Raw genomic sequence first — 15,945 nt, 5'->3', positions numbered from 1 at the left:
TCGGACTGGTTAGCCTGGTGTCAGGATAATGTGACTGGGTGGGACATCATGCTACATGTCTGTGGCATGATGCCCCAGTGCTAAGCATCACTATAAACTGTTACACTGCAGACATTGTAGTGATATGACTACAAAACTGTTAAAGCTACGTTAAAAATCCGTATCACACACACACCTACTTATTCATAATGCTTAACTTAGAACTTGTAGTAGAGATAGAAGGCAGTGCCCAATAAATCAAATTTAGAATTTGTTCACATTTAAATAATGATCAAGATAAATCATCCCAAGTTCAAAATGCTGATCATCAGTTTTAAAACTAGTTTTATTGTTCATATGAAATAGAAATAGATCAAAATGTCAGTGAAGGTGTACAGGTGTTGGTGTTGGGTGTGTAGGTTGGTGTATATGCATGGATAAAGAAAATGTCAAACCATCATAACTGTCTCATTGTGGTAATTATTCCCTCAAACAAATAAAACGTATATATTAAATATAGAGATCTATTGTAATTTTGAGTTATTTTCTTAAATCCGAAACCTCATACTCAAAGTTGGTCCATATTGCAAGATAATCATACAAAACATGAGAAGCATTTTCTATTATTAGCTCAGTTATTGTTGATTGTAATCTGGTTCTGACTTGGGCCATGAGAAGCCATTCCAGTTGAATTCATTAGGTAAAATTTTTAAAATCAGTTTCTCTGTGTTAGAAATACTTTTTCTTGCACTATGAAAGATATAAAAATGAACTACCTTTACATCTACATCTGTATTGCAGCCTTGTATCTTTAAGACAGTGAACTGAGCTGACTCTACATATGGGCTTTCTTCTGTGTAATTCACTTGTCCCAGCATTCAGTATATACTGTGAACATGCACATAAACTGTCAGTGCAGTTACAGAATTTTTATACATGGCAGTCTTGCATTGAGATCCTATAGGACTAATTCTATTTAATAGGTACATTATAAAACTACTTGGAGGATTGCATAGAATGCATAGACAAGTTGAGTTAAAGGGTTTATGGACACTGCTAAAAAAATCTGATAGCTTGACACCCGGGGTCTCTCTAATTTTAGATTAAGCCCCTTTTTTTTATTCTAATTTTGATGCACGTCAGGCTTGTTGAAAAAGATTATAATTTACCTGAGGAAACTTTGATTGCACTGATGAAATGTATAAATGTATTATCAAGATGTTGACATACCTATCAAACTAATTCAGATCACCACTGTCCTATGTGAAATTTGAGATCTGATTTTGTACTTCCAAACCCCCTGAAACAACACAATTTTCAGTAATCCTCTAAAATGGAGGGAAAAAGAATCCACCACTTTCAATATTAGATCTGATGTAAAGCTATCCTTTAGGCAATTTAAAAAGCAGCAATTAAATGCAGAGATTTCCGGTATAAACCACCATTTCACATACTACTTAATGGCAGACAATAGCTAGCAAGATGTGTTTAAAGGCTGCAGTGGATGAGCCCATTCTACTAATTTGCATAGGTAGGATCAGGAAGTGGAACAACCCATTTTAGGTAAAGCAAAGAGATGCTAGATGCATGTACAAGAACAAAAGTTATTACAAATCAGTACCTTGAATGAGAATATTTAAGCCATATGTAATATATTTTTGACAGGTTTGTGAAAAGTAGCAGCATTTCTTTGAAGTCAGATATTACAGCATATATAGAATGCAAAGCATGATCATTCCCATTAAGTGTAATTCATTATTGATGCCGATTTAGGAAGCAATTAACTATCAGCAAGCCCAACAAAAATACATTTCAGAACTCTTGGCTGATGGAATTTTACTTTGTGAAGTATGGCAGCAAAAACCAAAAGTTAAGGGGGAAGTGCTATTCTTTGCACATGCTGCAACATATGTCAACTCAATTCTGACCAGGATTCACTCAGAGAATACAGCAGAGAAGTTTGAACACCAGGACCAGCCAGTCCTTTGTAGTGATGAACACTGATGACATTATCTTCAAACCCCTTTAAACCCTATTGAATTTATAGTTAAACTGTAGCTATTGCAACTTTGTGTGACAGTATTAAAAAGAAGTTTTGGGCATGTGGAAATTGGAGTCCAGGCTTGTGGAATTTCAGTTAGGGCTTGTCATTTTAAGTCACCAGCACTGGGTCTGTGTCGAAAAAAAAATTCTTTGAGCACTGAAGGATCATTTATGAAGAAATTCGTGAAAACATCAATATTTAAAACCTTTTGATTAAAAATCCTTTTCTCCAGTAAATTTTGCTCCAACTGAATTCCCAAAATTTGCCATTATAATTAATGAAATGTTTAAGTGTCAAAACTTACTAGTTCCACTACCTCTTTTGGCTAAAGTTTGTTTTGCTGTAATGTGTAACATAATTCTAGAATGAACTGACAGTAATGTAGAAGTGTAATGATTCGTTTCCTGTAAAAAAAAAAGATTGATTTTGTGCAGTTCCTATAGTCTTAAATTTTTTATCAAAAACAGACATTGTGCATTTAGTTTTCTTTTTTAGTTCTACTGGTCATAGACCAGAAGAGGTTATGGGATTGTCTTTTGTTCTTTTATTGCTACTCGTCCAAAACTGCTTGGAGGATTGCCATGAAACTTTATATGTGCTTTCATCACATTGTCTAGTTGGTCCTAGATGAAAATGATGCTATTTGTTTATCCAGTATGGCAACCACAGTGGCCATCTTGAAAATCTTTATATCGCCGCTTTTCTTGATTGGATGATCATATCAACATAGGGTTTCCACTTGAAGACTTCTTATGATGTGTAGTTAGCGCTTAATAAAAATGGTGCTAATTTGGTGTCCAGTATGGCCACTATAGCAGCTATCACTTCTCCTCCTGAATGGATGGTCATATGAACATGGGGTTTTCATTAAAAGACTAGTTATGATTTCTTATTGAGCCTAAATGAAAATTTTGCTGATAAGATGTCCAATATGGCTGCCACAGTGGCCATCTTGAAAATTTAATCTCTAGTCCTCTTGCTTGGATGTTCATATCAACATGGGACTTTCACTCAAATACTTCTTAAGATGCCTAGTTGGTCCTTTATAAAAATGGTGGTGATCTGATCCCCTTGTATACTTGCGTGTAAGTTGGATTCAATGCAAACTGAATAGATCCATATCTACTGCTACATAGTGTGCTGGCATATCTGGGTCAGTTTGGTTTGGGAAGGCTAATCAGAAGAACAAACAGTACAGACACTAATATGTTGTCTTTCATAATGTGCTGGAAGATCAGGATCTATGTTGTTTGCAATTGGAACTGACTTATAAGTGAATAAATACCATAGGTAAGTTGAAGACCTTTTGATCTAATAGGTCATTGTTTAATGCCACAAAAGGGACCACCTAGTGCATGCTCAGAAATCATGTGATTGGAATGGAGCTCAACAATGACAAATTGTCCTGGCAAATTTGAATGGTACAGACTGCAGTTTTAGGCTTCCTGTAGCTTGTTACCAAATGCAGTAGCTTATACCAAGGTCAGTTACAGTAGTGACTAAAGACAAACAAAAGAAGATTGTAGCAACAAGTTTTGACAGTGTCTATCTCAATTTCAATTGCTTCATAAATCCTCAGGGAAATGAATTTGGGAGATGTACATTTGTTTGTTTAAATATTTTCTGATGGGGTCCATGGGGTGACCACATTATATCCAGAATCATGTTATAACGAAGTGTGATATAGTGAAGGAGAGCTGTATTTTTAATAATATAAATGATACACATGCATTATAATTGTAATTGCTATTCTAAACAGTGTTTTCCTTATACTTACATTGTAATAGACTTTGTTTAATACAAGTCCAAATGAGCTGAGTTAAATTTCAAGTGGGGTGTATGATATGCATTATAAAACTTAACCATCTTTCCTTTTATTATCTTTTTAGGATTATACATTCATAGTGCCCACCTTGTCCTCAAAGGACACAGATCAATTGTCAACCAGGTGCGCTTTAACCCACAAAATCACCTCATTGTTTCCTCAGGTGTAGAAAAAATTGTCAAGGTACATTTATTTTCTTATACTCTTCCATCTTCGTTTGACAAGGTTCCGATAATCCTATCTACACCTTAGTGGATTGAACAGTTATATTGGTGCTTTGTTTTAGTGACATCTATTGGATTTCATGTATTGCCTTCCTTAGTATGTAATGCCAACTAACCAATAGCACTGTGCATTGTACATTTGCCGAAAATGGTGGTGACAATTGACCTATAAAGGACACTTTGCAAGTGTAACATTGAAAGCATGAATATGTACTAAAGTGAAGCCATTACAGGTGTATTTGAGATAAAGATATTTGTGCAAACAAGGTACGTCACTCAAAAATTGCTTATTTATCAGTCCATTCAAATTGTGTGCTCCCCTTGTATCAGTCATGTAGGAACAGTGTTCAAATTTGAACAGCTTAATTTTGATTGGCTGCATTGGCTTGCCACTGCATCCAATTAAATTCACAGATCTAAAGCACAGAAATATCTGCTCGATATGCCAAAGTGTAGATAGGGTTATTGGAACCTTGGCTAGCAAAGACGATACTCTTCATTATTAATAAAAACCTTTATTGTAATTTTTATGCACATGTGTAAATCAGTTTATCATGATGCTGACCATATGTATATCTTGGGATTTTATCTCTGCATGATAACCTACCTTGACTAAACTGTGGATAACTTGCCTTTGAAGAAAGAAGCCTATCAGTCATGAGGAAAAAAGGTCAAAGTTCATGGTGACTTGGAAAATGGATGTGATTTCTGTGTGATAACATCATTTATAATCAATATGCAATCACAAGATTTATTCATAAATTGACCAGAATAGGAATGTATCAGTTTGGGGGTGAAATGTTAAAAACTAATTTCGCTGTGGTATAGAAACAAGGTAGTGTGATCCTGTACAATAATTTGAATTACAGACCATATACTGTAATGACAGTAAGTCTTGGGACTCTATAAGTCTTTGGACACTCTAATGTGTTTTCAAAAATAATTTTGTATGACCTTTAAAGTTGGGACATGATATTACAGCAATTTGTCATGTACTCTAAAGTCTTGGGTTACCTTAGACATTTTTTTCTACTGATTGCTTAGCATATTTTTTCAATCATAACATTATTTAAAAAATAATTATATAAAAAAGACAACTATTCTTCAGGAACTATCATCTTTAATTATTAGTGGGAATGTTATAAATTAATATAATTTGTTGACAAAATCAAGACATATATTTAACTTAACTCAGTTTTCTTATAATTTTAAATATATATAATTTCCTTTGAGAAAGACAAGCATTGTGTTAGCACAGTGTTGTAAACATATTAACAGTAACTTCTCCAGCTTTTGCTCTGTTTATTATTGTCAGTTTACATCATGGCATGACTGCATTTATATTGAAGATTTTAACTTACACTGAATAAAGTACATCTCTTAGTCTCAATTCATAGGCACTATTACACTAAACTTCAGTAATATTTCTAAGGTATGTTATTGAAGTCTCAGAAATAATGCTTTGAAAATAATTGCAATAATGTAATGGTTGTTTGCTTTAATGTAAGTGACCTTAAGTAAGTACACTAAGCTTTTGTAATTTTGTTAATGTTTTGTAGCGAAAGGCCATCACAGGATTAATGTTGTAGAACAAAGGCGTACTGAAATTGCTGCCAGACAAAATTTCCTTTTTACTCAAGCCTGTTTTAGGATTGAAACAATTAACTGGCCTAGGATTCTGTCAGAAAACAAAATACAAACCCAGCAGTTGTAATCAAAAGAAGCTGTTGAAACACCCTGCTTTCCAAAATCAGAAGTGAAATGAATGTGGAAAATTATAATTTTGTGTTAAACCAAAACATGAACCTAAAATGAATCAATGGGGATGTAGTCAATCTATATTCAAATTTTAACCTATATTATTGACATTCTTTCATAAATATATGCTGATTATTTATATCACTGAAAAACACTTAATCATGAGTGTGAAACAAAGCAAATGGACATTTAGCTAAAATATGATCTGGAAGAATGAGATTTGGTAAAAAGGATGAATAAAGCAAAATCAGCATCTAATATTTTTAGGAATAAACTAGGGTATAAGAGACACAATAATACAAGTCTCCTGGTAATGTTTAACCGGCCTTTGAATTATGAAGTCTTATTTGCCTTTATTTTATTTCATCTTGGAGAAATAAAAAATGTCCACATGCAAAATAAAATACATAAAATCAATCAGTCATTTAGATTTTTTTATTTACACAGTAATTGAACAAAAGCTGGTCACTGCTATTTGTCTTAGGGTGATCTTGCTAATTTTGTATTGATATATTTGTGTAAGTGTTGGGACACTGAAGAATTTATTTGCTTATATACATTCAAGTCAAGGGACACCAAAAATATTATTTTTGTACAGTCCCAAAACTTGCTGTCATTACAGTACCTCTACAGTACAGTGCTTCATGGATGGTTTGATGTTATAACAAAGAAATAAGTACTGAAATTTGACTCAGAAGTTGAAAAGTCAGAAATATCATAGAAAAATAAAACTGAAAAATTGGTGTCTGTGTGATGACATGTGCACTACACCATCATTTTACAAACTTCATAAATTATTTTCTAATATGGCAAGGAAGGAAACAGATACTTTAAATGTTACAAAGTAAAGGTGAGGCTCACTGTCAGCCAAAGATGAAATTTATTTTGTGTGATGAGTTAAGCTCCACATCAGCAACTGTCGTCTGTGGTTTGCACTTCAAGAAAGAAAGGTAAACATCAAGGCACAGAAATACACAAACATTATATTGGCTTCTGCATCAGCTTCTACAATGTGTGCATTAGTTGTCACATGGAACTATTTGCTTATTCTGAGTTTTATGCAAATATTTGTAAGCTACAGATGCCAAATTTTTCTTTTGTGTTAATATTTAACTGCTTAACAATCATGCAATAACTGGATTCATGCAGCAGCTGGTGCAATCCCACTAATGGTTACAACTATGCTACTATTTAAAACAGGGTAAGGATATAATGTACCGTTTAATGGTACTTTTTTAAAATTAAAGAATATCTCTACCACAGTCAGTTTGCAGGTGTACTATTTTCTCATGCTGCATGTTGCATTTTTGTTTAATCTGCATTGGTATGATGTTTTTACATTTGCTGTATTTGGAAAAGGATACATACTGATAGATACCTATCTAACTCATGATTTTATTATTTTAAAATACAGAATACAAGCTGTGTATTGCATGTCCTGGAGCATGGCTATTGTAGAATGCATAGATACGGCTTTGAGAACTCTGTGTCATGTGACCTATTTCATCCTATTTTCAAATTTACTAATAAAAAATAATCAGTGTCTTATCTTTAACTCACCTGGCCATAATGCTATAGTGTCTTATTTTTAACTTACCTGGTCATAATGCTATATACAAACTATCCTTCTTATTATGAAACTTGATGAGTCAGTGCATCTTGATGAGTGCTGCTCTGTATAGCAAAAAGAGGTCTCTGTGGCTTGAATTTCATTCTCCAGTGGTTTGTTCAGTTTTTGTGTTTAAAGGTCATTTATTGGGTTTATGTTAGAATCATGAAACGTGATAATTGGATACATCTTTGATGGCACTGCAAAACTGAAATCAGTAAGGTCACTGTGATCTACATTATACGATTTACTAAGATGGGTTAAGTCTCATGACCACATATATTTTTCCATGCTATTTCCTTCCAGTCTACACAGAAGCTCCTTTATGACCAGTTCCTTTGAAAGTAAGAATCAATATGTTTATTCAGTGGTAATCTGTCAGTGTTAATGATTATACATTGTATATTGTGTTAGAATATTCTCAACAGGTTTACTTTGTATTGTATATGTGTAAAAAAAGTATGGAAATTAAATGAGTGGATTGCATGTGAGGTTTCGTCTGTAGTGGTTAATCACAGTAATGACTCATGCATGAGGTATTCTTTGGTAAAATCTGGCTTCTAGTGGTAGAAAGCAAATTTAATCGAGTTATGCGCCCTGGTTAATAGAAATCTTTCCCCTTACGTTTCATCATATTTGAGGTGGCATCCATGTCCTCTGGAAACATTTGTTATTACTATCAGTTTTCTATATTGCAAATACCACATCTTGCAGCAAAGAGAGAATTAAATATCTCCAGTAAGAACTTGCTGTAAGATTTACATAACGGAGACGAGTCAGATTTGAATTAAAATTTTCCTTGAATTTTTAAAGCTGTGGAATAAGGTTGAATTTTTTGCTTCATTTTAGGTATGGACCTTGTTTAATCAGGAAAGTGGTAATGCAGATACTGGGGAAATCCAGCAAGAGACGGAGCGTCAGGTTTACACACATGAAGAGTATATAAACCTTGTGCTGAATGGGGGTCACATCACCACACATGACTATTCTCATGAGTCGATGGAGGAAGATCCCCGCATGATTGCATTTTTTGATTCCCTTGTTCAGAGGGAGCTGGAAGGACGAAACAGTGATGAAGATTATTCTAGTAATGATGATGACTTTCTTGTTCCCATGGGGTATTTTTCTCCCTCAGTTTCAGACACTGATGATGCCAGCATCAATTCGACATCTGAAGAGGATGGTTCATTCAGTCCCTTTACCATTGCTTTTGCTAGCATTATGACCACACAGGCCATAGAGGGAAATGATCATTTCCCGAGACTGAGCAATACCGAGGATCGACTAGAGTCCAGTGATAGTGCAAATATTGGCAACGGTGCTGGAATGATGGAGGGACAGCATTCTGATTCACACAGGACACACATATCGGAGCTTGTTGCTAAGAAAAGGCATGAGCTAAAAAGTATCATAGAAAATAGACAAAAACGAAAATTTCAAGCCATTACAGCCTCAGACACATGCACTAGTAGTAGTAGCGGCGATGAGGATAGGAATAGTAAGTCCACGTCCACCAATGCAAATGAGTCCATTGTAAATAAAATCAGTGCACAGAGGCAAAGAATGTTGAAAAGACTTAAAACGATGAAGAGTAGAATTTTGGAAAGTGATACAGAGTCAAGTGATGACAATAATTCCAGTTCCCATGAAAATGTCAACTGTTGCAATTCAGATCAGCCTTCCACTTCAACTGGTCTGGTGAAGACAACAGTCAGTGATTTGTGTGATCTACCAAAGAGAGATCAAAGCAGAAGTCCAGAACATCTAGGTCCATACCTTCATGAGAAGTGTTCCTCAACTTGTTCACATCATGGTAGAGATATTGTGCAGGGGTTGCCGAAGCTCTGTGATAATGACAGTGTGAAAGATTCAAGCCATGCATCGTGTGATTCTGTGTGTGACACAGTGGTAGGGACTAGTGCTGGGACCAGTGAAAGTCACCTTAGTCATGAGGACTCTTCCAACCAACCCAGCACTTCAACAGACTCTCATCCAACCTGGACTGAGTTCAAACGATTCAAACATAAAATGGAGCGAGCTCGGAGACGTTATCGTAATCACCATCAAAATCATACCAAAACTGACAGTGATGAGGATTGACAAATACGCAGTGTGGCAATGTGTGTTCTTGCTTTCTCAAATTTTCTGAACGACGGGGTTAAATGGTGCTCAATAGCAAGGAATGCTGTTGGAATCCATGGCATCAAATAACTTCGTTAATGAAATTCCTCATATACGGTATATTTTTGTATAGATTTGGTAAATGCCACTTGAAAAAAGGGTATAATTATTAGATATTAAGAGCAGTTAAGACTTAACAGTTGTAATCTAAAGCACTGTATTTCACATTTACCAGTAAACACATTCTCATATGCCACAGTCCATTATTATGGAACACATGCTTTTTCCTAGCAGTTTTGTAAAAAATAAAAATTGAAAATATAATGTTCATCTAGATTTGCATCCCTAACATTCACTACCTAATTTTATTTCATTTTGTATAGAAAACCAATTATGTACATCTATTATTTGTATAGTGTACTATTGGATAGATGGACAACATTAATCAACAACTGCATATGTTGATGTAACATCAGGCAACTATTAGTACTTGAGAAGCTTTAGAATGGGAAGCAGTCTAAACTTCCAATCCTGAACAGATCCTCCACCTGCCTTTGCAGATGTAAATACCTCTTTGCCTGGAATGGTGGAAACAACAAATGTCATCCACAGAGACCCAGGACAGAAGGGTATTATCGTGGGTTGACTCAAACTTGCATCCTCTAGATGCCAATATTACTGGTGCCAAATACTTGGTCATAATGCCTCTTTTACTTGCACACACATCTGATTAAGCATCTGGTATCTGTCAGACAGTTATTTTAACAAATATGGAATGGTTGGGAAAAGGAGGTTGCTTTTTTGCATGTTACTTAAACTTGGTGTGCTTTGCCTGTGAACATGAATACTTGTGCTCCAGAAAACAGTGCTAATGTTGCTTGTTTCAGATATGCTGTTCTTTAAATATTTATATTAAAGATTTTATTTAGTACCTAATTCAGGGACATGAAAATAGACAAGGAAGTAAAACAAAATTGCAAAACTTTGTTTTGTCTTAATGATGTAGTGCTTATTATGATGCATCCTTTGTACCAAGTTACATCACACTGCTGGTCTGAGAAACTAAACACAAAGGTTAATGCAGATAACTGGAGCATGAAATTTGGATCACAGTGACATGGTTTTGACTGAGTCAGACATGATTTTTCTCTGTTTTAAAGTGAAATTCTGCCTTTCTCCTGACTTGAATCAGATTTTTTTTATATAGTCTGTTTTTTTTATATCATATCCAATCTGGTTTCTTTAAAATGGTCTTTCTGGTCCCATTCTGCAATGACCCTTGTAAATTTTTCATTCCATATATTAGTTAGCACACAACTCTCATAAAGAGTATTCTGATTGGTCAAAGGTTTAAATTCATCCAGTGAATCTTTGTGTAATGGCAACTGATGAAAGAAGAAGCATGCTTGCAAAACATGGCATCCCAAGTTGTTGAGAGAGAGCATGACACGAAAAGTTTAGATAAAGGTTTAAAAAACGTGTGTGTGTGTGATTTGGATTTTTTAACGTAGCTTTAACAATTTTTCAGTCATATTGCTATGATGTCTGCAGTGTGGCAGTTTATAGTGATGTCTAGCACTGGGGCATCATGCCGCAGACATGTAGCATGATGTCCCACCCAGTCACATTATCCTGACACCAGGCCAACCAGTCCTAACACTAACTTCTTAAGGCTGATGGCCAAATGAGGCAGCTGTTAGTACTATTTTTGTAAGTCTTTGGTATGACTCAGCCAGGGATTTAAAAAACATGGAAATAGGAATGGCGGGAGTGAAAAGTTTACAGAAATTTAGTTGTTCAATTTATAAGAAAACTGAATGCTAGAGAACTGGCATTTTGTGACCTTTGCAAGAAAGATCTAAATTACGGTAAGGGGCTGTCCATTTAGTATGTACACATTGGTGGTGGGTTAACCCAAATGCATAATATGTTTGTGTATGGGGGGAGTCTGCTGATAATGAATGTACGCATAGAAAATGGGGGTGAGTGTGAAACCTCAAAAATAATTTGTCTAATATGTAACCTGTTTATTTCATTGATGCAGCCAGACATTTCACGTCAGTGGACTATCTGTTTTATTAAACACGTTAATATTATTAATCCTTTATGGTTTCTGCTTGGATTAAATATAGGCCGTTCTATAGAAATTGTGGGGGTGCGTCAAGCATACGTATGCGGGGGATGGGGGTTGTAAAAAGTATGCATGTGTACGGGGTGTGTGTGTCAAGCTTTGCCCAATTTTTGCGTACGTACTAAATGGATTGCCCCTAATCATGGTTAGAAGAGTTTGGAACAGCACCTATAAAAGAAGCTGCACATAAAAAAATCTAATCTCAAAAGGCATCTGGAAAAAGTTAAATTAATTACTGTAAGAAGAAACATTTCTTGCATGAGTGAACAGATGTAGCCCTCTGTCAGAATATCCACACTGCATGTTGCCAATACAAACACCAGCTTGAAAGGAAAAAGGCTCTTACTGAGAAGGAAAAGAAACAGTTGCACATTGAGCAAAAAAAAGTCAGGCTAAAGAAATCTTTGCCAAAGCCGCACAAAGAGCTCAACTGGAGTATCAACAGGTTTTGTCCATTGGAGAAAAAGACAAGTGAATGTATTTGATTATTTGTATATAGTTGATGTACTTGGGTGTTTATTTTACAGATTTGTTATGAAAGAGAGAAATATAATCTATTTGCTACAAAAATTGAGAAATGTTTGTGACTTAATTACGATGTGAACACTGACATGCACATCAAATAACATAAGCACCAATAGTATTGGAGAACAAATTCATGTGACTATAAATATTGTGAAATTATTGAAGTAAATTTTAACACTTTGGTAAGTTTATTAGTTTTTCAAATGATTATTTTAGTTTATTTTATGAACATAAGTTGCACCAGGAGCAGTTTTTTATGAATGTAAAACGCATTTCCATGACCTCAGATCAGGGGTGCTGCCCCTTGAGACCCCATTGGAGGAGGACCCCCAACCATCCTTAACATTTTTTCAGCTTTTTTTATGGAAGACCAAAATCATGTCTGCTGAGTATGTTGCTGAATGAGTTATATGACTGCAGGTAGTAGTCTTAATGACGGCTTTTTATATTGTTTTAAAGACAGTACAATTTAATGCATGTAAAATACAAGTCATGGTGAACTAGTTTTTACCTCTGGACACGTCTACATACCAATTTACTGGACTCTGCAGGCATTAGTGTCTGAGAAACTTGGTTAAAAACAGTTCTCTAAATCATATTTGGACTGCAAGTTGTTCATATTGTTGAAGTTCAGATAACTAACCAGTTTTTAAATATAAAACAAATCCAGTTCATAATGTAATGACCTTTAATCCATTTTCATGAACATTCATGTGCATTCTGGGTGTAGAAACTTAATATGTTATTGGATTTTATCTTTTGTAAAGAAAGATAAATCAGCAAAATGCTTACATATACTTAAGTTGTTGTGAATTGCAGGTTATGGTTAATAAAAATGAAAATGTTAAGAAAATTATTAGGGAGTGGCAATTTGAATCAAAAGATTAATTTGGAGACTACCTTGGAAGTGATGTGCATGATCTTTTGACTTTTTTTCCTTGTCCAAGATACATGCATTTAAAAAGTCTTTCTTATATATAACAATTCCATCATGCAGTCCTGAATAACTATTAAATTTAAATTTATACAATTACTTTTTGTTTTCCTTTAATACAAAACAAAAGCTTCTTTACTCATTAATGCAGTTGGTCAAGCATGGATGTATGTGCTGTTTGCTTCTATTTCTGGTCTGCTTTCCATATATTTATTTCACTCTTCATTCACTGGAGTTGAGAACAGAAGTTAGGGTACAGGACTGCCCAGGTGTGGCGACAATAATAAATACACACAAGACAAAAGTTAGAGTACAGGACTGCCCAGGTGTGGCTGCAATTAAAAATATCCACAACAGCACCGTTGCTATGGCTTCTTTTAACTGATGCTCAAAGGGCATACAATAGAGAGAATTTCTAAATTAACAAATTTACACATGAAAAATTAAAAATTTATTGTCATTCATGAGGGCAGTAGCTCATATGCAAATTTTATGAATTGTACAAGATATTTATATAGGGAGTAATTAATATATTCACTTTATTTAATAGACCAAACAGCAATTTTAGACTTTAATAAACTGTGAGACTTGATGTTTGAACATGAGGTTAAGTTTATCACGTCAAGTATCATTACAAAATCCATTTTAAGTAGGTTAAGTTTATCACGTCAAGTATCATTACAAAATCCATTTTAAGTAGGTTAAGTTTATCACGTCAAGTATCGTTACAAAATCCATTTTAAGTAGGTTTATCACGTCAAGTATCGTTACAAAATCCGTTTTAAGTACACATTATTAGGGTTATAAACATAAGTGTATTACTTCCATAACATTAAAATTTGATACATATGTTACATCTGATATCTGCACGTTAATTGGCATTAAATAAATATGAAAATATGTTTTGTCTTAGTTTATAAACTTTACATCCTACCAGTGGGGGAAAAGTAACATTTGAATTTAAATGTTTGAGAGCAAATCTACTTGAAAATGACAAGTAGAGGGAATGTTGTTTGCATTTCCCCTTTGAATATATTCTCCAATCACATTCAAATTATAGAAAATAGCTTCACTTCCTCTATAATTCAGTAACAGTGGAAAGAAAATAAATTGGGCTTCCCTTATACATACCATATAGATGAAGAGAAGAAACATCTTCCTATCTGTTTCCATTACCTCCCCTCAGTACCACTGATATGCAGCTATGGTTGTTATATCCCCCCTCCCAATGGACCAACATGGACCATGGATTTACAGTGGTAAATTATCACCATTAATTGGAATCTTGTTTCTGATATCCACCCAGATTGAAAAGCATGGCCCATGGATTTACTGTGTTATCTACGCACCTTATCAGAATCTCATGTCGGATATCCACCCAAATTGACCAGCATGGCCCATGGATCTACAGTGGTATCTAACCACCATTCACATCACCACACATGTTTACCAGCATGGCCCATGGATTTATAGTGGGAATCTCGGCTGATATACACTCACATTTACCAGCACAGACCATAGATTTACAGTAGTATTGAACCACCATTTATGGGAATCTTGATAGGACTGATTTTGACCAGCATGGGCCATGGATTTAGACTTGTATTGAACCACCATTCATTGGAATTTAGATTGACCAGCATAGCTCATGGATTTACACTGGTATTGAGCCATTCATTGGAATATCATATGATATATACCTAGACTGGCCAGTATGGCTGATGGATCTATAGTGCAAATCATGTATCTGGTATTTACCCTGATGACTGGCATAGGCTGTGGATTTACAGTACAAATCTCATACCTGTTATCCACCCAGATGGACCAGCCTGGTCCGTTTTTCCGTGAACATGAATTCCCATACATTTATAAAAAGCATGAGCTGTAGCTTGTGGACAGATAATTATCATTCCCAAATAAGTTCTTTGAAGGGGCTAATATCCTATTGCTGAAAATAGAATGTCCAGGAACCGAGGATCAGACCATTTCTCCTTTTAGCTGCGGAGTACTCAAACCATTTCTGATTTTCTTGAGTGATAAAATAAATGTATGGGAGGGGGGTAAAACTAATTTTGAATGTGTAATATGTGCCTGTCACTATTGCCTAGCTTACTTTTTTGGGATGAATAGACCCCTAATAATTCCAGCCTCCTATTAATATGGAATGTTAAAAAAATCTAGAGCCAGGATTCTGTTCATCTAGTCCAGTTGGACATGATAAATTCATTCCCATGTAAACAAAATTCTGAGAAGGGATTATTTGTTTTTTTTGGTTCAGAATAAGTCATAGCAGGTCACTGTGGACCAACAGAGGGAAGAGGGACTCTTTGAGGCCATTGTTTATCAACCAATCATCAAAAACACTGGAGGATTGGGGGCCCTAGAGCCCTCCAGTGAGTGGCAGTAACTCCCATTACCCCATTAAAAGCTCTGGGAGTGCCAGCAAGGCTGAATTGCAGGGTTCAAAATCAGAAAACCTCCCTGTCCAGGCAAACTGCCGATACCAGTATCTCCAGTGATGAGTAAAATATGGGATGTAAAGGTTCTCATCCTGAAGGTCTGACTGAGGTGGTTGGGCCCTGAGTGGTCTAAAGCGCTCTTCATTATGGATCAATGCCATCTTGCCTCTGTCTGCGTGGGTTCGAGTCTAGGATTTGGCCAATGTGGGTATGTGAGAAAGCTTGCCAGTAGCTTCTCGTGGGTCAATGGTTCTTCCCAGGTTCTTCCTCCACCATTAATACTGGCCGCCATGCATAGCCTATCATGTGCTGAAAAATGGTGTTAAACCCCACAAC

General features: G+C 35.3%; 1 protein-coding gene across 1 annotated transcript in view; it reads left to right on the top strand.

The window, feature by feature from the left end:
• The window catches only part of LOC149804691 (DDB1- and CUL4-associated factor 5-like), a 43,921-nt gene extending 29,869 nt beyond the window's left edge, over positions 1 to 14,052 (top strand). Inside the window, exons 8-9 of the mRNA XM_089943119.1 lie at positions 3,913 to 4,031; positions 8,289 to 14,052. Coding sequence (XP_089799245.1) covers positions 3,913 to 4,031; positions 8,289 to 9,539 — 1,370 coding nt within the window. The 3' untranslated portion in view covers positions 9,540 to 14,052. The remainder of the gene's footprint in view (positions 1 to 3,912; positions 4,032 to 8,288) is intronic.
• The last annotated feature ends 1,893 nt before the right edge of the window (positions 14,053 to 15,945 follow it).

Source organism: Sinohyriopsis cumingii, chromosome 2 (assembly GCF_028554795.1).
Source record: "Sinohyriopsis cumingii isolate HCF-2022 chromosome 2, ASM2855479v2, whole genome shotgun sequence".
In the NCBI taxonomy this organism is placed as follows: Eukaryota; Metazoa; Mollusca; class Bivalvia; order Unionida; family Unionidae; genus Sinohyriopsis; species Sinohyriopsis cumingii.
Note: the sequence above shows the minus strand (reverse complement) of the source record. Positions and strands in the feature narration are given on the sequence as shown.